A 24,277-nucleotide genomic window follows, 5' to 3' on the forward strand; every position below is an offset into this window, starting at 1 on the left:
AATAAATATAGGCTATACAGGATGATCAACTCAAGGAGGCCACCATTGGGATATCAGAAACTGTAAGAATTAGAGAAAACTTAAAATGGAGGATATTCCTTTATTTTTTGTGGCCCCCATTTAAAGTTTTCTCTAGGGATGGTCAAGTCTCGAAATTTCGGGAAATTTTCGGGAAATTTTAAATCTCGTTACACAAGATGAGATTTCTTTTTGGCCGAGATTTTTATCGAGACGAGAAAAAAAAAAAAAGAAAAATTAAAAACGCCTGCAGAAAGTCAATGCAATACCCGCAATACAGGAGCGTGTTGTAGTTGCGTTTCCTTTGCGAAGGCGTTCTTATTGAATTAATTCTTTAAATGTAAATATTACTTTAATTATTTTAATAATATTACTTTAATAACATTTGATTAGTTTTGTTAAGTGTAAGCAGTGTAAGGAATGTTTTATTACTATAAAAAGTCAAAACAAGTACCTAACTATTTTATAAAAATTAATATTGCTTTTATTTTATGATTTATTTTATTTTAGGATAAGTTGAACTCTATCCTAACTGATATCACTATGTTTCCTAATCGTAGGCATTTTTAATAAGTTAGGCGTGATTAATAAAAAAATCGTATGCTGATGTTTTTTAATAAAACATTGTAAATATTCTTGCCTATTATCATTATTTTTGTATTTAAACAGTCATCTAACAATGTTACAAAATCAGGTAAAAATTTTGAATACGTTGTGTATGAGAAGGGAAATCCCGTCTCGATCTCGTCTCAAAATTTTATGAGAAATAAAAAATCTCGTCTCGTCTTGTCTCAAACTAAAAATCCAATCTCGTCCATCCCTTTTTCTCCAATTCTTACCGTTTCCGATTTCCCAATGGTGGCCTCCTTGAGTTACCCTGTATACAGGGTGATTGATATAAGTGTGCCAGCCGTTTTATTCGAAAACTATAAGAGATATCAAAAAAAGTTAAATGGTAAGTGCCTTGGATTTTTTATTTAAAAAATTGTAGTCAAGTCAAAAAAATTATTTTAGCCGCCATTTTTCCAATATGGCCGCCAACTTTAATTTTTCTTATGGAGCACCCTGTATTTTATGATGTATTCTGGTAGAAAATGTAATTTTCAGACGATTTTATTCTTGTAATTTTTTTCATAAACCTAACCGTTTAAAAGATAATAATGGTTAAAGTTTTGAAATTTCTGCATGAGAAAGAGTTTCGATAAAGGCCTAAGCAAGCATTTATTCGAAAACCATTCAAAATTTCACAACTTAAACCATTATTATCTTTGAAACGGTTAGGTTTATGAAAAAGTTACAAGAATAAAATCGTCTTAAAATTACATTTTCTACCGGAATACATCATGAAATACAGGGTGTTCCATAAGAAAAATCAAAGTTGGCGGCTAAAATATTTTTTTTGACTTGACTATAATTTTTTTAAATAAAAAATCCAAGGCACTTACCATTTAACTTTTGTTTATATCTCTCATGGTTTTTGAATAAAACGGCTGGCACACTTATATCAATCACCCTGTATATGAATTTGAACGGATGGTGTTTTTGGCCTTTAGGGACCTCAAAACGAAAAATTAAATCGGTCCCGGGTCCAGGTGTTACCATAAGTACTACGGTAATAGCTTATTCCCTTATATGGGACATTCACCAAAAACCTAATAGTTATATAGAACAATATTACGTTCAACCAGCTGTTAGTTAAAACAAATTATATGGGACTAAAACAAATCGATGATTACAAAGATTCCTTTAAAAAATAATTTGAACATCCTACTATTTTACTATGCATATTTAATTAATCTGCCATCCTCATACCTAAATTGAATGTATCAATGGTCAGCATTACACATAGTATAAATAAGTCAACTCTAAATATATCTTTAAATTTGTTTCCAAATGCTGAATTTGTGTCACAAACGCTGAAGGTTTACACCTGTTATGTTAAGCAAATTATATTGTACTAAAAGCTAGCTTAGAAGGTTAGCGTCGGCTGATAGACTTTTTAAAAATTAAAAATTAATTTCTAAAAACTGGGACCCTTAATTATAATTATGGCTTTGACATTCCCTTGTTCTCAAAATTATCTTTCTTTCAACACAAAAATAATGAAAATCCGTCGACTGGTTGATTCAGAATGTGAAAAACCCCATTTACGTTTTAATAATATATATGATAGTTTGGACAGGTTTCAACCCTTCCGAGGCGTAATACATTTACACAGTTTATGTGTAGACTACATTATAACTCATAAAATAGTTCTAAAATTAAATGGACCTCCATTTACAAACGTATATAATAACCAGAAATTTTCAGATCGTTCTTGCGTGTATTTCATGCCACAAATTTTGACGAAAGGCTTTTTATTACATAAACTATACCTATTTACAGTGTTGACCAAACAGTTGGCAAGAAGCATTAATAGATAAGATATGTACCAAATATGATTATTTTAGCTCTATTCTAATTATGACAAAACACAAAGTAACTAAAAGCGAGTTTTGTTTGTGTAGTAAGCGTTGCAGGAGGTCTACTTTACACTGAATCGACGTTCACTTTTAATTGCTTTTGATCTTCCGGCACTGTTGACTCAGCGAAACTGAACTTGTATTTTACCGTATTTCGTTATATTAAAACTGCTGTTGCATTAGATCAAATTCCCAATGTGTCAATCGCTTTAACATGGACCACGTTTTTAGCACGGACTGTATTATTTGACTTACTGGGACTTTTGATCTACAGACACTGCAAACATGGTAGTTTTTGACCTAGCGGCACAGGTATCAATTATTTGACCTTCCGGCACTGTTGACTTCCAGCAACATTCCCATCACAGGCTAGGCCTGAACCTCCGCCCCGCCATACGTGTGTAACCAACTACTTTTATCGATTATCGTCAGTTGGTGACTCATTTTTCAAATCGACGTTTCATAGCCCGTTTTGGCGACTTTTCTTTTCTTCAATTATTAAAACTTTAAAGTTAACGTTAACGTTCTGTGGTCGTTCCAACAGACAGGTCTCATCTGGATAAGTTTGGTCAAAGCTGGTTTAAGTCAACCACGTGAGGAAGCATAATTTTAATTTGTCGTTTTGGCTCCAGGAGCAGTTTTATTTTTAGTTCAGTTTTTCCCGTTTCGTGCCTCACCTGGTCAACTTAAGCCAACTTGGTTTTTTTGTTTTTAATAAATTCGGACTCTGTGGGAGTTAGGCTAGGCTAGGCCTATCTTGTACTAACCTTGTTTGTTACAGGTTCACGTCTCAACCCCGTAGGTATGCGGGGTGACTACTTAGCTTACTAGTTGTCTCGTTAAGTTAGCTAGTAGAGTGTCACATAGATATTTGCCCACAGAGTCAAGTTAAAATTATTAATTTTCCCACAAGCCCCAGACTAGAGTGGTGATTTCAAGTGTGGTGTTTAGTAACCCGCAACGTTCGTCTCGAGCTCTGATAACCAGGGCTATCAACTTTAGGCTATCCAAATCACTATAGAATCCTGGGAAAATCCCCGCGACCAGACTTGGGTGATTCCTGGGATCTCGTTTCTCGTATCAGTGGATAATTTCCCACCTGTCGCCAGGAAAATTACGTCACAGTTTTAATTTCGTCCTGGGACAAAATTGTACTGTCGGCCTCGGATATCTGATCTAATTGAGTAAGTCCAGGGTTAGTAGTAATAATAATAGTGTTTAGTTTAAATATATGGGCTCAGATATGGTCGTTAAAGCATCAGCTTTCAGTAAATGACACATTCATCACTGTTCGATTTAAACCTTCGTTAAACAAAAGAAACAACCTTAGATTAATTGATTTTAATTCTTTGAGTGAAGCACTGGTCGTAACTAACTGAAATTGTTAACTTCGAAAATAAAACAAATCTCTACTTAATGGATATACCGTGTGTCACTTTTAGAATTAAAACAAACAATGCTTAAAATAAACCAAATCGATTGTCGCGGGTCCATGGGTTATTTCGCCCTGGCCTAACACCTAATATTCGACGATGCCAGAGTTATTTCACCACTGGTTTATTTACCGGGCTATTCCGCCCTCGACCTATCGTTTCGCGCAGATCCAAGAGCTATTCCGCCCTTGGCCTAAAAGTGTCCGACGCTACCAGAGTTGTTTCACCACTGGTTTATTTACAGGGATATTCCGCCCTTGACCTAAGGTTTCACGGTGTGCACAGATCCAAGAGCTATTCCGCCCTTGGCCTAACCCTTGTATTTGATGCTACCACAGTTATTCCACCACTGGTTAATTACCGCGCTGTTCTGCCCTCACCCTACTAGGGAGAGAGGTTGCTAGCTATTCGCCCAGCACTCGAGTGACTGTCCCCTGTCTTGCGTCGTATTTATACGGGTTGTGACGATAGCGCAGCGCGTGGCTGCTCGGAGAACTAATGACTCCGCGTGGGATATTTTAAATCTTCTGAACGCTCATTTTCTGATATCGTAATATTTTTACCATTACAACGGACAACTTGGCGTGATGATCTACAAGCTTCTTCAGCTGAACTCATATATGTTCAACCACTTCGCCTACCTGGAGAATTTATTAAACTCAGCAATACCACTTGATAAACTTGATCTACAAAGTTTTGCCTTAGATATGAATACAAATTTCAACAACCTAAGCCCAATTGATAAAACAAGTCATGGAGGTAGGACCCCTTTTCATGTTCAATGGTCTCACCACATGCATGGATGCACTCGATCCTATCTACTCAGGTCCTTACCTCGTCATTAGCAAATCTGATAAGACTGGAGTTGTTCGGATTCAAGGCAATGACGTAACCATTACAATGGATCAACTTAAGCCAGTCTATTCCTATTAAAATATAGGGTTTGATCAAACACAGTCAGGTCTGTTCCCACCCCACTACACCACTGGTTATACAATTATTGTACCTGGTTCTGGTATGATTCTGCTGCTCCCAACACCTTCAGTTGGTTCAACACTTCCTCTACGATCAATGAACACATTTTATTAATCTCTGCGATGAACTTTGGATCAGACCCGTACAACACATCATTAGAATCAACTGAAAATAAACATGTCATTAGCATTACTTTAAATGATTGTGCTTTAAACAAATTATACAGGTATATCCTATATACAAAAACACAAATTAAGTAACAGACCCCAAAATTGACTTTTATCAACCACTAGTTACCTGGAACAGTCCCGCCCCTATTATCCTGGTAAAACATGATTTTAACTGTAGTTTTGAAAATAAAGAGCTAGGCCTAGTTATAGAATAAAAAAAGTTCGTACCAAAGAAATTTGTTACATGTAAAATTTGAAAATAAAACATTATAATTTGCTCAAACACAAGCATAGTTTTCTTGGAAGAGGTAGAAGTACTTAGAAATAAAGATTTCTCAATCTCGCTCTTTTACATGGCAAGTGACAGTATTATTCTTCAGGAATTTTTTGTACTAAAAAAACAAGTTTTGAGAATATTTCTACAATACTATATTATACCAATTACAGTCTACAGTCCATAACAAAACTGATTTAGTTTTGGACAACAATAACATTTCTTTGTATAAAAGTTTTGTAGTATATACGGGGTGATTCTAAATTATTGTTACACTTTTAAAACTCTATAAATGAAAAATCAGTGTTGGGAAGTAGCGTGCTACATTTTTTGTAGCGTTAAATCAAATCAAATCGTTTATTGCCAAAACAAAATACATTGTATAGCACCGTCAAATGTACACAGAATATCTTATTATCCATGGCAAAAGTTTAAAAACTATTTTAATGAAATTATATTATCTAAAAATTCATCAACATTATATATAGCTAAACTACATAACATTGCTACTATGGTGTTCTTAAAAGACTTAGAATTCAGACGTTTTATATTACTCGGCAACAAGTTAAAAGCTTTTTTCCCAAACTCACAAAAACTTACAATTGTAAACTTAAATTGTTGTGGTAATGTACAGATTCGTTTGTAGGGAAATCATCCAAGTTATTTTTGATATATATTAAACGATCCAATATATACAAAGACAAAGACACAACAGTTAATATTTTATGCTCCCTAAACAAAGGCTGACAATGAGTCCTAGAACTAACATTAAGCATCACTCTAACCGCTCTTTTCTGCAAGATTAGGAGTTTTTTTTTGTTTAATTACTAGAGTGACCACAATAATGCAATACTAAAGATGACTCTGAATATGAGCAAAGTACACAGCCTTTAAAACTTCTACACTAATAAAAGATTTAAGTCTTTTTAACATAAAAACACCCCTTGCCACTTAAATACAAGCCAGATCAATGTGGGAGTTCCATTTGATGTTTGATTTGAACACTTAATCCTAAAAATTTTACTACATTATAATTAATACATTTATAACAATCAAACACATAATTGATAATTGAGGTTTAACGAGTACCTAGGTTTGCTGCTACAAGGGATCTAACAAAGTGTGTTTTTTAATAAAATATTAATAGCTTAGTATAAAATAAATAAAATTGCCAAGTTTGATCAAAATATATCCATTTACAAGCAAACTACAACATTTTACAATATTCTCCATAAGAATAACATAGGAATTTTAAATTTTCAATTTTTTGAATTTTCTCCGTTACCAATAACCGTACAAAAACACTTTTGCATAGTAAATTATTTGTTTTTTTAAGCTCTTTAAAGAGGTCTCGAGAGAAATTGGGAAATTTTGTGTTTTGAGGGTCAAAAATGAGAAAAACCAATTTTTACCCCATAAAACCCCCCTGTAAAACCCCGTTCCCATGGTCCGATCATGCTGGTTCGCGAACTCATTCAAGTTTATCTTGCCTTACACCTTTAAACCAAATTTCATCAAAATCGGACAAAAATTACTCAAGTTATCGCGTTCACAGACACACACACATATCATATATATATATATTAATAATTGGAAACATTATAACAACATTAAGTACCCTTAGATAAAAGGGTACTTAATATACAGGGTGACAAAAAAGTCTGGAAACGGTTTAATATCTTTTTAACTAAATCCGTTAGAAAATTCAAACCTTTCACATCAACTTACATGTATAAAAACTACTTTTTCCAAGAATTATCATTTTTTACCTCTACCAGGGGACGGCCCATGAGGAGTAGGTACATAATTTTTAATGTAAGCATAGGTTGATATGCACATAATTTTAAAGGTCTGGTCAAGTGGTGTTCATTGCCGGAAACCACGTCAAAAAAGGTTCATCCGTTATAAAATGGCGGCTGTCCAAAGTTCTTGTTGAATATACCTGCACAGGCCTTATTATTGGTAAATACTCGTATTAAACATAAGCTTGAGAGCTGAAACTGTATTTTAAAGTCAACTAGCCCATAGACTAATATTATTCAATCTTCTAAACAAATTTAAACGGGTTTCAGATTTTTCCGGCTAATGTTGAATGTGAGTATTTACCAATACTAAGGCCTCTGCAGGTATATTTTGCAAGAACTTTGGACTGCCGCCATTTTGTAACGGATGAACTTTTTTGAACGTCGTTTCCGGCAATGAACTCCATTTGACCAGACCTTTAAAATGATGTACATATCAATCAACCTATGCTTACATTAAAGATTATGTACCTACTCCTCATGGGCCGTCCCCCGGTGAAGGTAAAAAAAATGGTAATGCTTGCAAAAAGTAGTTTTCATGCATATGAGTTGATGTGAAAAGTTTGAATTTTCTAACAAATTTAGTTAAAAAGATATCAAGCCGTTTCCAGACTTTTTTGTCACCCTGTAGTAGTAGCCCTAATCACAACCATACTTATTATATATATATATACACATATATAAAAATTTTAACGAATGGTGTTTTTGGCCCCTGGGGACATCAAAATGAAAAAGTAAATCGGTCCCGGGCCTAGGTCTTACCATGCCACCTACGGTAATAGCTACTTCCCTAGGGAAATTCGCTAAAAGGATGTACTACGTTTAGGCCTGAAACCATATTGATTGACAGAATAACAGTGATTTCCTTCTAAATATTCTACAATTCTTTTATTTAATAAAACCTCAAATACCTTGCCAATGACAGGAATTATTGATATTGGTTATAGTTGGATAATTCTGATTTATCTCCCTTCTTAAATAAGGGCACAACTTTGGCCAACTTTAAACACTAAGGAAACATACCTACCATTAGCAATACACTGATTAAATAAATAAGACACAATTTCTACAATAAAATTTCTACAATCTGCCAATTTTAAAATCCGGGAGTTGAGACCGTACACATCTAAACTCTTACCATTACTAAGGGAATACATTGCACTAGTAGTGTCAAATCAGTTGTACAAGGTATATCACAATCTGCCCAAAATGTGTCTTTCTATTTGAATAAGCTTGACCCATCTCTACGTGATAATGTTTTTGCTGTTGATCATTTTACTGTAGAAAAGGTATACAGGGTTGGGCAAATGTGTGGATACCCCTAGTTAACTTTTTAATGGGTGACACCAGGAAAACTAAACTCCACATACCTTCATAAAAAATAAAACTGCACTTTTTGGACGGTATCCCAATTTTTCCCGGGACCCCAAAATGGGGTATTTTGGGGGTAGCTCCAAAATTTTAAATGTAAAGCCCCATCGAGTGACACCTCATTTTAAAGGTCTTTATTAAAGAAGAATATCAGCGAAAACTAGAGGTCTCTATCTCAACCCAGTACGACATGGCAGTCATTTTAAATTTTCATCAACATGAGAGAAACTTTTAATGAGGTTAAATTGTACGATGAATTTTCAAATGACCGCCATGTCGTACCGGGTTGAGATAGAGACCTCTAGTTTTCTCTGATATTCTTCTTTAATAAAGGCCTTTAAAATGAGGTGTCACTCGATGGGGTTTTACATTTAAAATTGTTGAGCTGCCCCCAAAATACCCCATTTCGGGGTCCCGGGCAAAATTGTGATACCGACCAAAAAGTGAATTTTCTTTTCTTATGAAGGTATGCGGAGTTTAGTTTTCCTGGTATAACCCGCTAAAAAGTGAATATGGGATATTGATGCCTACATTTAAATGGGTTCTCTCAGGCTGATGAAAATTTAAAATGACCGCCATGTCGTACTGGGTTGAGATAGAGACCTCTAGTTTTCGCTGATATTCTTCTTTAATAAAGGCCTTTTAAATGAGGTGTCACTCGATGGGGCTTTACATTTAAAATTTTGAAGCTACCCCCAAAATACCCCATTTTGGGGTCCCGGGAAAAATTGGGATACCATCCAAAAAGTGCAATTTTATTTTTTATGAAGGTATGTGGAGTTTAGTTTTCCTGGTGTCACCCATTAAAAAGTTAACTAGGGGTATCCATACATTTGCCCAACCCTGTATACCTTTTCTACAGTAAAATGATCAACAGTTATAGAAATGTTGTTTTTAACATTACAGTAAAAATAAAGAAAGGTTTACTTGGAATAAACTTAAATTTCAGTAGGCTTTTAATAGTTGATGTAAGACATCTATAAATGAATTTACATTAAAGAAATAAAATGAGCTTTTAAAATATAGTTTGGTTGTATGTCCTTTGAACTTAATGAAATTTACATAAGGTGCTTAAAAATAATGCAATTAGGGATGGACGGGTCCCGAAATTTCGGGAATTTTTCGGGAAAAAAATATTCCCGGTTTTTGGGACGGGATTAAATTTGACTCGGGAATTTTTCGGGACGGGATTTGGTCCGATCGTCGGCGATTTTTCGCTTCGCGAGTGCCGATAACGCCGTTATTGCGAGCGATAGGTCCGCGAACGCAGAAGACGAAGTCATACCGACGATCGCGCCGTGACCGCGGAGTCCTACCGACGATCGCGCCGTGACCGCGAGTCATACCGACGATCGCGCCGTGACCGCGAGTCATGAGATCGCGCCGTGACCGCGGAGTCATGCTGACGATCGAGCCGTGATCGCGAGTCATACCGACGATCGCGCCGTGACCGCGAGTCATACCGACGATAACCCCGTGACCGCGGAGTCATACCGACGTTCGCGCCGTGACCGCGAGTCATACCGACGATAGCGCTGTGACCGCGAGTCATACCGACGATCGCGCCGTGACCGCGAGTCATGGCGACGAAAGCGCCGTGACCGCGGAGTCATGCTGACGATCGAGCCGTGTTCGCGAGTCATACCGACGATCATGCCGTGACCGCGAGTCATACCGACGATAACCCCGTGACCGCGGAGTCATACCGACGATCGCGCCGTGACCGCGGAGTCCTACCGACGATCGCGCCGTGACCGCGAGTCATGACGACGATCGCGTCGTGACCGCGAGTCATACCGACGATCGCGCCGTGATCGCGAGTCATGACGACGATCTCGCCGTGACCGTGAGTCATACAGACGATCACCCCGTGACCCGCGAGTCACAAGTTACTATAGGTACCTGTAAATTGTTACCCATTTTTTGGTTTTTATAGATCAGTGCCACAAATGGTAAAAATTGATTTCGTATGTCTTTTTTGGTAACTGCAATACAGTACTTTCTTTTTATGCACAGAAAAAAATCCCGTCCCGTCCCGTCCCGAAAATTGGGAAGGAAATAAAAATCCCGTCCCGTCCCGTCCCGAACTAAAAATTCAATCCCGTCCATCCCTAAATGCAATATTTAAAAATAAGTACTAAATATGATGGAACACCCAACTATTTTGGTTGTGTTGTTGTAATGTTAGGTTTATGATGCCAACAAATTAAATACAATCTAGGAACAAGTTGTTCTCAAAGTAATGTTAGATACAATACCGCCATTTTGTTGTTTGAGTGTTCATTCAATAAAAATGTAGTTGCAATCAATTTTACATTTACCTAATGTGCGTGGAATAAAAGTAACGTCTTTGGAAAAGTAGCTAAAATTGTAGCTAAGCTACATTTCATTGTAGCTGTAGTTGTAGCTAGCTACTTTTACGGAACTGTAGCTAAGCTACTTTTTTGGAAATGTAGCAGTAGTTGTAGCTAGCTACATTTTAAAAGTAGCTTCCCCAACACTGTGAAAAACTATAACACCTATGACGGGTGTTCACAGGATGAGAATCAATTTAAAGAGGAGATTTTAAAGTTTTATTTGACACAACTTTGTTAAACATAGTTGCAAAATTAACCTCTGCAGACATTTTTAGATTTTAACTACAATTTTAAATTAATTCCACAGTTTAAAATCAATGAACACTAAAACACAGAATACTTTTTGCTCTTTCGAAGTCACGTTCCTTGCAACTTACAATAATGGTGAACAACAATAACTGAGCGGTAAATTATAGAACCAATTGACTGATTATAGAACTAAAAGTCTAGTGGTATTAACTTTTGAAAATTCAACATGGAGTACCAGTATGTATTTTTGAGATTCAGAGAGGTAAAAAAGTGTGTAATTAATTTAAAATTGTAGTTAAAATTTAAAAATTTATGTAGAGGTTATTTTTGCAACTTGGTTTACCTAAATTGTGTCAAACAAACTTTAGAATCTCCTCTTTCAATTTATTGTCAACCTGTGATTATAGGTTGTATTGTTTTCATTTATAGAGTTTCAAAAGTGTAACAATAATTTAGAATCACCCGGTATTTTATTTAACATGGAATCATCACCTTTCTTAACATGATAGGGGTATGTCTCCTGAGCAGCGATGGATAGCATGTCCAAAGCTCTCAGGTAGACTTGGGCCCGAGCACAGCTGCTGTTGTCCCACGTGTAATGCTGCAGAACATTCAACAGACCTCTGATGAGGTAAAGCACTCCCTGTTCTGGACTGTCCTGAAACACAACTAAAAATTGCAACTGTTGATTTGAAACCTAAAATTTCTTTGAACAGCCACCTGACATTTTTACAGGGTTAAAATTTTTATGGAAGGTAGGCTAGACAAGCTAGGTTGATGGCCTGTGGTTACATCTTGCAAGCCAGGAAGCGAGCTAGAGGTATTTATGTTTTGCACTCAGTAGCAGTTTTGGGAAAAAATAGGCCACCATTGTTTCAGAAAAGAGTAAGTTGAAAAGGGTATCCAGTGAACACCAGAGAAGGTTGAGTTAGTACTGCACTGGGTACACTAACTTTGTGGTAAGGCCTTTGTGTGGGGAGGTTATATGTTGAGATTTAAAGGGGATTTTAGTTCAAGAGAATCAGATCTGGTTTTAGGATAAAGGGTTGTGTGTTCAGACTTTGCCGCGATTACCGGATTGCGGAAGACGTTATTGACGTTTCGTTTTCCGCAAGCCATATATTTCTGATTTTGCCGTGATTGCGGAAAAAAAATGTTCCCCTCATCACGGGTCAATGGAGATATTAGGGATTGGGACGTGAACGCGGGAGACGATGATGTTGTTATCTGATGATGTCATAGGTTTGGTTGCAATCACGGTAGACTGTGATAATGTTTCTTTCATGATTACAGGAAGTATTCACGATTTTGCTGCGATCTTGGAAAACGATGATGACGCCTCGGTGCCTCTGGAAACGCCGTGCCAAGCTAAAGTGCAAGTTTAGGCGGTAATACATGTGATAATGTTTTTAAGATTATTGGGAGGGGGGCCCAGCGAACCAACTTGCGGGGGGGGGGGGCCGCGAGCTATTATCTGTGTATATTGAATAAAGTCATTTGAATCTGAATCTGAATGCTCTGCCATAAGCTACTAGCTATTACTCCTGAGTTTCCGCCCCCGTACAAAATTCACCCCCAACTTACAAACTTTTCCCTAGCTATCAAAATTCTTTGTACAACAGATTTTCTCTGGTTAGCTAGTCAGTCTGAAGGTTCTGATACCATTTGAGTAAATATTTTGTACAAAAAAAATCCTTGTTATTTTTTACCACATCTCTTATTTTATTACATCATAATCATACTGATAATAAATAGGACCAATCGAGTGAAATTTTGCAGAAATATGACCAACCACAAAGAAACATAGACCTATTTTTATTTCGAAACTCTCATTTCCCAACTGACTTCCAAAACTGCTGTGGTTTTTATATTAATACATTTATGTAAAAATTTCATTCAAAAATAATTTCATGCAACGAATTATAAAGAACCCCATTATTATTATCTTGCCCTACCATACTCTTCCTGTTGCAATGCACGGTCATAGCAGCTAGTCATCATATATACCAATGTTGACATACTAATAATAATTTATGGCATTTTAAGTTGGATCTCTACTAGTGTTTTGAGGTTTTTAAATTTGTATTTAATATATTTAAGTGGAGTGTTAGTTTTAGTTTTAATTCATGTAGTTTGACTATAACATACCGGCACAACGAGCAATGTGGAGAGCAGTTGACAAAAGTAGCTGACAAGGAACTGTTCTGAACTCTTCATCTTGCCATCCACCTCCAGCTGGGACGGGACTTCTGGCACAAGGCTCAGGGCATCCTTCAGACAACCGTCCACTGTAACAGATCAATACTAGAAAGCATATTCTGACTGAAGTTTGTTCCTCACTGTTAGTCAAAATTTGTACTAAACTACCTAAAGAATAAAATGTGATATGAATTTGGTTTAGCTTGTAAACTCACCTTACAATATTCATTTAGGCTAGGCCTATTCTATAAATGTTTAAAGTTAATAAGTTGACAAAGATATATGAATTACAAATGGTGTTTTATTTAAAACAAATGAACAATTAACATGCAATGAGAAAAGGCTTGACGTTACAATGAAAGGATTGACAATGGTGTGTGGGGTTGAAATTAAATTGAAATAAAAGATGAATTTGAATAATAACTTGAAGGTTCAAATAATTTAGATGTGATATATCTCAGGGTAGGGTGTCGTGCTGGCTTGAATGCTAAGAATGAATAAATTTGATAGTGTCCAAATAGGCCTAATTAAGGTGTTAAACTTACAATCTCAACAATGGAAAATCTAATTTTGGTGTTGTCCAAAAGGTAAGTCCAATTAGCACAAAATTTAAAAGAGTTTAAAAAAAGGTTATACTTAATTTTGAAGATAACAATGATGGAGTTGAGTCCTCTTGAGGTTTAGGCTACTGTGATATAACTTGAAACTGGTCTTCTTGATGAATGAATTTGATTTAGGTAAAATTTTTTGACTACTTCTTCTAACAATTTCAACTTCTCAATGACTTCCTTCTCTCTCCCTCAATGTTCACATCACTCATTGTTGAACACATGGGATCACTTTCACTGCTTCTTAAATTTTGATTCCTTAAGGACTAATTTTTGTAATGATATTATAAGAAATTTTGATGTATTGCAATTCTCTTACATATTTAATAAATAATTAGGTTGTGGGTTTTGTAAAAAAAAAAATATAGGCTATGAATGAATATTATTAATGATTAATTGAACATATTAATGAAATTATATAAATTAGGAAAATGAATATTAGGGCAGCCTTTCTGAGGAGTGATTATTAGGTGTATGAATAAAAGTTAACATTAAAAAAAAAACTTAATACTAAATAATGAATGAAATATTACAAGCTATGATACCTTGGCCTAGGCACTGGTTGGACAAAGCCACCTGGGCTGTCAGCAGGTACAGCTGTAGTCTGGTGGTGACTGAGAAGATTGATGGGATTGTGATGTAGCAGAATGCTGCACAAGCCCTGACAAACGCAGAGGTCTTGCGTGTGTGGTGACCCTTTACTACGTGATTGGTCTCAACAGCTAGTCTGTTGACACACTAAACAACAGAGAACAGGCAGTGTTAATCAAATTATATACTCAGTGTGTTCATTAGGGTGGGCTGAGAAAAATCAATAATTTATTTTTTGACTTGTAATACCTTGAAAAAAAGTTGCTAAATTGTAAAAAGTTTAAGACCAAAAAAGGGCAAAAATATAAAAATACTAGCAGAGTACCCGTCCATCGTACGGGGCTGGCATATAAGTTTAAAATGCTTATTGCAGTTATACTCAAGCTTTGCGTTTGCAATAGAGGGGAAAAAGTTTGATAAAATTTGCTTCTTTAAATTGACAGTATACTATGGTATTACACATCTACCATAGCCATAATGTTCTACTACTTCACCTAAACAATAAAGAAAATTAAATTATTAAGAGTTCGCAAAAAATCACAAACCATTCATGACATTAAAAACATGAACAAAACTGTAAACAATCCTACTTTGACAGTTCTCATTGGGTATCACAGTTTTTTGTATTAGTTCAAATTAGCTGTTTACATAAATGCAAAAAAATAGTGCTGCACCCTGTTGGTAAATCTTATAACTTTTTAATGCTTTTGTATATCATAGAACCAACTTTTTTAGTTGAAACAGCTGACTAAATTCTTTAATTCCCTTTAAATATGAATACTCATAAGATTAACATGAGGAACTACAGAGCCACTGGGGTGGAGCCCGAAGGGATTTTTGAGATAAGAATATGCCTATATGTTAATCGGGAATGTGAGCTATCATCATGCCAAATTGCAGCCCAATCGGTCCAGTGGTTTATGCATGATTGAACTTCAAACAAACAAACTTTCACATTTATAATATTAGTAAGATTAGTCGTTTCTTCCGGTCGAGCAAGTGCTCTAAAATTAAAACAAAAAATGAAAAACTCATATTTTTTCAAAAACTTTTTAAATTTAAAAATGTTTGATTTTTAGTATTTAATAGTTGAAAAAGCAATCTGCAAGACACTAAGGAATTGATATTTAAATAATAGCATTGTATATCTTACGGTCACGCATCGGCTGTAAACATTGCCAAAAATCTAGAAAAACATCATTTTGTACTAGACTTATTTGAAAAATAACTCAATAAACCAACGGACAAGTCACAATTGCTCATCCGGTCGCGCATAGCAATTCAAATTCACTTGAGCGTGGCACTATCGGGCCAGTGACGTGAACGACGTCATATGATTCCGAAGTTAAAGTTTCGGAAATTCATAAGGATGGTGATGATAATGTATCTCTGTGCTCACCAACTAAAATTTATGATTGTAGTGACAGCAACCAAGAATGTTTACCTGAAATTCCAAAAAAGAATTCCTTTGGTAGGCAAATGAGGAGCGGCCCTTATGGTGTTTCCGATTGTGCTACAACTGCCTCTTATGATTTGCACGAAGTTGGCATAGTCACTAGTTCTAACAATTTGCAAGTAAGATTCTTGTAAAATCAGGCGAAAAAAAACATAATTTACGATGGTGAGCCATTACATTTTGAGCAAGTGAACGGGATATTATCAGCTGTTTCACGACATTGTAATATTACAAACACAACTCTGAGCTTGCAATATTCTACCCGAGTTTTATAGCCTAGAGTAATGAATGAGTTTTATAAATGAGTATGAATCATTTTACGCCTGGATAAATTATTTTCTCACTTTTGTCCCCCTAGATTTTTTATACAGACTATTTCCTTTTGAGACAGAGCTACACATTTATTTATCACATGATTTACTTTGTGACTTTGTCTGATAAGTTACATAATTTTATCAATTTGGGCACAGTTTCTAATTTTTGTCTAGCTATCAACGATTATATTTAGAAAAAACCTGCACTCTGTGTGGGATTATTTGAACTGAAATGCTTGTATACAAAGTAAATTGATTGTAATTTACATACTTCACAGCAAATTTAAATATGAATTAATATAATAACATAATGTTTAATTTTAGTAGAGTCGCAGAGAGGCACAGTTTTTTGGGTAAACATTATTTGTATAAAAGTTTTGTAAGTATCTAAAGTAAGTCTAAGTTTGTAAGTTTTGTAAGTCTAAGGACTTTGAATACTGTGAAAACAATTCTCATAAAATTGTAACAAATAAAGTTTATGTTTTGATGTGTTTCCTCTTCGGCCTAGTGACTATGCCAACGTCATGCAAAACACAAGAGGCTATTGCAGAGTTATAGAAGGATCGGAAACACCATAACGATCACTAACCAATGCAGTAGAGTTAAGGTTAATCCTCATTATTTGCCTACATGAGGACTTCTTTTTTGGAATTTCAGGTAAACATTCTTGGTTGCTGTCACTACAATCATCAATTTTAGTTGGTGAGCACAGAGATACATTATCATTACCACCCTTTTGTTCAATTTCAGAGAAACTTTAACTTCGGAATCACATGCCGTTGTTCGGGTCACTGGCCCGATAGTGCCGATAGTGCTCAAGTGAAATTGTATTGCTATGCGCAACCAGAACATCAATTCTGACTTGGTTCGTTTTTTTTTTAAAGTTACTATCTGAATTTGTAAAAGCAGATTTTCAGTATTCTATTTTTATTTCAATAATTATTTTTTAAATAAGTCTAGTATAAAATTAAGTTTTTCTAGATTTTTGACAATGTTTACAGCCGATGCGCGACTGGAAGATCTTAACATACAATACTATAACACTAGAGTCCCGCAAACTCGGCACTCGATAACCCGGCAGTCTGGATAACTCGGCCGGGTGGCTCAGAAAATTAGTGATTTTTTTGTCCGAGTTAAACATGGACACACGCCAGCTCAATTATAATTATTTGCAACTTGTACTAAGGATTTGTTGTACTATATCTGATGACTTAATACTGACTTGTAATATAAATCTAATAAAAAAAGCGGTTACAAATCTTAAAATTGTATTGTTCTTATTTTTAACTCAAGTTCCCGATAACCCGGCATTTCACAAACTCGGCACCCTTCCACTCCACATTACGCCGAGTTTGAGGGACTCTACTGTATTTAAAAATCAATAGAGTCTTGCAGAAGGCATTTTCAACTATTATATATTAATAAAATCTAAAATTTTAAAAATGTTTGAAAAAATACGAGTTTTTCATTTTTTGTTCAATCTTTAGAGCACATGCGCAACTGGAAGATAACGACCGATATTTAAAAAAATTTTACCCTGTTTTGTTCTTACAATTTTTAGTAACTCTTCCAAGGTATTACAAAAAAAAAAGAAATATTGATTTTTTTTCAATTCACCCTAGTGTTCATAAAGGTTATAATGCCTGTGGATATACCTGATAGGTGTAAATTTAATAGTACAGTACAAGAGATAAGGACAGTTTTCATATAATCATTAATCAGTAGTATGTTAGACACTCCTAAAGTAGATACCTGCAATAAAAACCATTTGATCTGAGAATACACACGCATATAGGTCAACAAGCCAGAGATCAAAACTAAATTGGCTATGATTAACTCTACAATATTCATACAATTCTTCCATCAGTTTATGTTCATTACTTTTCTTTTTTCTATGACTAAGTAAAATATCATAATCTTATATCTTCATGGTAGAAGGAAGATGTACTGGATAAGGTGCATAGAGGATAAATAAGGTGTTCTGATTGGACAAACATCTACCAGGAGACCGAGCTTTGCTCACGTTTGACTAAACATTAATTGAATAAGTTAATTGGCTAAATTTAAAAAAATATTTTTTATGTAAGCAATGTAAACTCATTTTAGGTGATTAAAATATTGCAATACACATAATGCTGTACAATTTAACCTCCATATAGATTGGGTTGTCGTGTGACGGGATTGGAGGAGCATTTGAATGATTATTTATGACTTCTTTCCATACTACGTTGCGGGTGTAAGTAGGATTTGTTGGCGGTAAGACCATTTTCAAGCCGTTTCGGTTCTTAACCCTAGAGAACGCCATGTGAAGCATACCATTATGAAAACCTCAGTGAGTTGAGTAGGATCACACCCACAAATTTCAGTGATTGACCTTGGCTTTTGAGTCTGTTAATTGTGAATACTAGACTTTTAAGAAACTAATGGTGCTGCATTGTATTTCCAAGATGGGACTTGCTTGAATCTAAGGTGCTGTTAACATTCGTGGAATGTGAAGAAAACTCATTAAGTGGAGCAAGGATAGCACAGTATTTCAGATCTTCCATCTGTCCATTTGCAATCTGGGCGTCACATGCTTCTTCAATAATATCTCTCATACACTGACTTAGGTTTGAAGAATTGCAGTGCACTGACGTTCATTCAAACGTCAAGGAGCAATTCGTCAACACTCCTGCTAAAGATGATCAGCCCGTTGTTCATTACTTTGCTCAGCCATGAGATATGAAATTATTTCTCTGCTTTTATTCTTTGATTCGCGACATGACCGAGGTTCTGAGACATTTGGTCAGTTGTATGAGCTGCTTGGAACTGGCTTGGTTGTAGAGGAAGAGGTAAAATGTGTTTCCTGACGATCGATTGTAGCATCTCTCACTTGCAGTTTCTGTATATATTTTCGCTTCAGAGGTCTTTTGCGTTTCATTCTTAATCTTTAAAATTAACCTTGAAAACAATAAACACCAATATGTACCAAATAAACCAAACTACTATTCTTGAGTTGTATATTAACTAGTATTCTTGAGAGGATGTAACAATAGAAAACCACACAAAATTTCTCGGTGTTATCCTTGATAACAAACTAACATGGAAAGAGCACATCAACCACCTAAGCAAAAAAATCAGTACTGGAATATATGTCGTCAGAAGAATAAACTACATAGGCGAACTCTCCGTGGCCAAAACAGCTTACTTCGCACTGGTAGAGTCGCATCTTAGATATGACTTGACAGTGTGGGGAGGAACTTCAACAAAAAATATTAATCAAATTCTTGTCCTTCAAAAGAAAACCATAAGAGCCCTCGCCAACCCCCAAAGCAGAATGGTTCCTACGTGTCTGCAACGGCCTGTGAAAACCTCAAAATGTGTCCGCAAGCGCTAAAACTAAAAAGCTAAATAATGACTTATATACCGGTATATATATATATATATATATATATATATATATATATATATATTCACTCTTTAGGGCTACTAGTAATATAGTTAAATAAAATAAGTAAATTTCTATAACTTGTATAGCCTACTTTTAAAACAAAAAACTAAAAAACTATTAAGGGGTAGGCATAATCAGGTTATTTAAATTTACTTTTTTTTAAATACGTATATATATACACATACCTTAACAAGTGTTAACAAGGTCTTCAGAAGTAAAACTTTAAATGTACTATAGTTTCTTTATATAAACACACTAGGGATGGACGGGATTGAAATTTTAGTTCGGGACGGGACGGGATTTTTATTTCCTTCCCGATTTTCGGGACGGGATGGGACAGGATTTTTTTCTGTGCATAAAAAAAAGTTCTGTATTGCAGTTACCAAAAAAGACATACGAAATCAATTTTTACCATTTGTGGCACTGATCTATAAAAACCAAAAAATGGGTAACAATTTACAGGTACCTATAGAAACTTGTGACTCGCGGGTCACGGGGTGATCGTCTGTAGAACTCACGGTCACGGCGCGATCGTCGTCATGACTCGCGGTCACGGCGCGATCGTCGGTATGACTCCGCGGTCACGGGGTTATCGTCGGTATGACTCCACGGTCACGGTGCGATCGTCGTCATGACTCGCGGTCACGGCGCGATCGTCGGTATGACTCGCGGTCACGGCTCGATCGTCAGCATGACTCCGCCATCACGGCATGATCGTCAGTATGACTCCGCGGTCACGGCGCGATCGTCGGTAGGACTCTGCGGTCACGGCGCGATCGTCGGTAGGACTCCGCGGTCACGGCGCGATCGTCGGTATGACTCGCGGTCACGGCGCGATCGTCGGTAGGACTCCGCGGTCACGTCGTGATCGTCGGTATGACTCGCCATCATGGCATGACCGTCAGTATGACTCCGCGGTAACGGCGCGATCGTCGGTAGGACTCCGCGGTCACGGTGCGATCGTCGGTATGACTCGCGGTCACGGCGTGATCGTCGGTATGACTCGTGGTCACAGAGTGATCGTCGGTAGGACTCCGCGGTCACGTCGTGATCGTCGGTATGACTCGCCATCATGGCATGACCGTCAGTATGACTCCGCGGTAACGGCGCGATCGTCGGTAGGACTCCGCGGTCACGGCGCGATCGTCGGTATGACTCGCGGTCACGGCGTGATCGTCGGTATGACTCGTGGTCACAGAGTGATCGTCGGTAGGACTTCGCGGTCACGGCGTGATCGTCGTTATGACTCCGCGGTCACAGCCCGATCGTCGTTATGACTCGCGGTCACGGTGCGATCGTCGGTCCAATAATCGCGGCCACGGCACGATCGTAGTTATGATCCGTAAATGTGTCCGCAGGCCCGCGTTTCTCGGCGTTTCGTGTCCGCGACAATGTCGCAGCGTCGCTCGTTGTTCTGCTTTGGGGTCGCCAACCTTGTCCCACCACAGACTTGCAGACTAGCATTCGCAAACCGAGGAATCCTCACAATGGTGTCTCTCTACATACTTGAATCTATAAAGTATGTGAATGAAATAAACCCCCCAAGAAACCGAGACCTGCACCACTACAACACCCGTCATGGCTCCAAATTTGCACTACCAGTTCACCGAACAACTCTTTGGGAGAAAAAACCTCCCTACACCGGCTGCAAGCTGAGGAACCATCTACCTGACTACCTGAGAGACCTGACTGGCAACAAGCTACACCAGGAGTTGAAGAAGTGGCTAATCGCAAGACCCTTCTACTCAATAAAGGAATTTTATGAAAATTAACATGTACAATTCACTATTGTATTGACACTATTGTAATTCTTGACGAATTAACAATAAAGAATATTGTATTGTATTGTATTGTATTGTATTGAACTCTTTGTGTACTAGGCCAATAATTTGTATTTTGTTAGGTTTTATTAGTTTGTCTTTTAATTAGATTACATGTTGTTGAATTGTAACTGTATTGTTTTCACTATTTTATTAATCAGGCTAATTTTAAATAATAAGACAGTAACAACTATACAACAAAGAAAAATCTAAGTATTTGCAGTAGTCCTGGCAAATTAATGAACAAAACAAGCATAAATTAAAGAAGGTATTTTGCAATAATATTGCTATTAAGTGATGAACTATTGAAGATATGAATTCAATATTCCTAACTTGATCTTATTTCGTACTTAACAATTTTAATAATTGTCAGTTATAAATTTCTTTCTTGTGATTAAAAATCATACCTGGACCAATATAGCATGTACATAGTCCAAGTTGCTGAATGCAGCTCTAGCCTCGACGTAGAAGGATAGCTGTTGTTCAAAGTCTCGGCCGTGATCTACCCGCAACACTAACTGAGCAATCAGCTGACTGATCTGCCTCTTCTCATCTTCCACAGTTAGAGCACTGAGAAAAACAAACATAGTACAATCATTATTCAACTCACAGTAGACCTATGTTTTAATACTAAGACAATATTAACCGTAACATTTGAGGGTATTCAAATAGAACTGTTCATTTATGATTTATTCAAAAATAGCTATATTGTAAAGATTAGATAGTTATTACTTATTCAATGTAAAGTTTATTTCAACAACTCAGGTTCTTGATACCAACACAAGAATCAACATGCATAATTGATGGTGTTTAATTTTTTAAATGTAAAACTTTAGACACAACATCTTTACCTTAACATGAATGTCACTATTATTATAAAAGCAGGGTTATTTAAATCCAACAACATACTTATATTTTTTAAACTATTGTCTGGTTATTTTTATAATAAATATATATTTTTTACATGTTAGAAGATTTAAATTCCTATTTCTTGTGATAATATCTCCTTTACTCACTTGACTGAATCATGCATGATCTGACAGATGGACATGAGTGCGTTGGTAGTGACTGGGTCATTGACTGGTCCCATCTTGGCTGTAAACTCCACCATGATGTTCTTGCATATTGCCACCTTCACACCCTCATTCCTGATCATGTCTACGAACGGCATGAATTTCTCCTAAAACAATACGTTGAAATTAAAAGATACTCATGATCCAGTATTAGTTTCTACATAATGCAAGACAATGTAGAAATAAAACAAAAATGTTGAAAGCATACTTAAGATAAAAGAGACTACTTAAATGAAAAACTCAGAGAAGCAGAAGAAGATAGAACAGCCAATAATACTAGAGACTTTTATAGAACTATAAGATTCTTCAAAGGAGGATTTAAAGCGAGAACATTCGGCATAATGGATGAAGAAGGAAAAGTTACCACAGAAAAAGAGAAAACACTAAGAATATGGAAAGACTATTTTGGTGGCCAGCTAAACTGCGAGAATACTGTCGTTAATACCCTGATGAAGATACAACATTCCATCATATACAGCCAGAACAGCCTCATATAGACCCACCATCGTTAGAAGAGGTGAAAATGGCAATCAAAGAATTAAAATGCAACAAAGCTCCGGGCGAAGATGGGATCACAGCAGAAGTAATCAAGAGTGAAGGAAGCATATTGGAAAATGAAATCCACAACCTAATCACAACTATATGGCAAAAAGAAAAGATACCTAATGAATTAAAAACGCCAAAAACGGCAACAATCATTCCTCTTCACAAGAAGGGGGACAAACAAAACTGCAAGAGCTACAGAGGAATTTCTTTATTAAATAATACATATAAAATACTTTCAAAAATCATTGTCTCAAGACTAAACCCCTATGAAAAAACGCTAATTGAACAACAATAAACTGGATTTATGAAAGGGAGGTCCACAATAGAGCAGATTTTTCTAAAGTAGTTAATTTCAAAATATTGGGAGTTCAACAAGAATGTTAGTGCAATATTTATAGATTTCAAAAAAGCATACGACAGCATAGACAGAATCAGCGTGTAGAAAAGTTTAAAAAAGCATGGTTTGCCAGAAAAACTAATTAAACTAACAGAAATGTGTATGAAAGACTCAAAAGCCAAAGTGAGAGTGGAAGGAGATCTATCTGAGGAGTTTACGATCAACACCGGTGTAAGAAAAGCATCGATGTATACAGGGTGTATATAAAGTCCCGCACGGGCTTAATATTTTCCAAACGACAACAGATAAATCAATAAGATTTGGTACATCAACACCACACCTAAAAATCTACTTTTTCAAGGAACTATGAATTTTTCGCCTGAGTAAAAAATAGCAGTCGTTCAAAGATTCAAAATGGCATATTCAAGAAATCTTTGAACGGCTGCCATTTTGCGCAGGATCAACCTTTTGAAGTGCGGTTTGCGGCATTGTCTTCTACTAAAGAAGACCTTTCATTTGATGTGCATATTGACCTATGCTTCCATTTAATATTTTCTTCCGACTCCTTGTGGGCTGGCCCCATGATATGACAGAAAATTCATAGTTCCTTGAAAAAGTAGATTTTTTATATACACCCTGTATAACACAACTGGAACACTGGGTAGATAGGAGATTTGGGATATAAAGTGCGCCGTTACGGCAACCATCCCCCACCTCGATGTGGGACCCAATGCAGATATGTAAGTTCCTCAAGCTGTGCACACGGTTGTTAATACGCTCCTGGCCGTCCCT

General features: G+C 36.4%; 1 protein-coding gene across 1 annotated transcript in view; it reads right to left on the reverse strand.

The window, feature by feature from the left end:
• LOC129001386 (VPS35 endosomal protein-sorting factor-like) overlaps positions 1-24,277 on the reverse strand; it is a 144,731-nt gene that overhangs the window by 21,360 nt on the left and 99,094 nt on the right. The window contains exons 13-18 of the mRNA XM_054428675.1: positions 22,546-22,709; positions 21,937-22,099; positions 14,464-14,656; positions 13,260-13,399; positions 11,604-11,769; positions 4,920-5,053 (exon numbers count right to left, since the gene is read on the reverse strand). Of these exons, the coding sequence (XP_054284650.1) occupies positions 4,920-5,053; positions 11,604-11,769; positions 13,260-13,399; positions 14,464-14,656; positions 21,937-22,099; positions 22,546-22,709 (960 nt within the window). The remainder of the gene's footprint in view (positions 1-4,919; positions 5,054-11,603; positions 11,770-13,259; positions 13,400-14,463; positions 14,657-21,936; positions 22,100-22,545; positions 22,710-24,277) is intronic.

The sequence above is a fragment of the Macrosteles quadrilineatus genome, unplaced genomic scaffold (assembly GCF_028750875.1).
Source record: "Macrosteles quadrilineatus isolate MER2022 unplaced genomic scaffold, UCM_ALF_1.0 Scaffold_1__1_contigs__length_201487025, whole genome shotgun sequence".
Classification (NCBI taxonomy): domain Eukaryota; kingdom Metazoa; phylum Arthropoda; class Insecta; order Hemiptera; family Cicadellidae; genus Macrosteles; species Macrosteles quadrilineatus.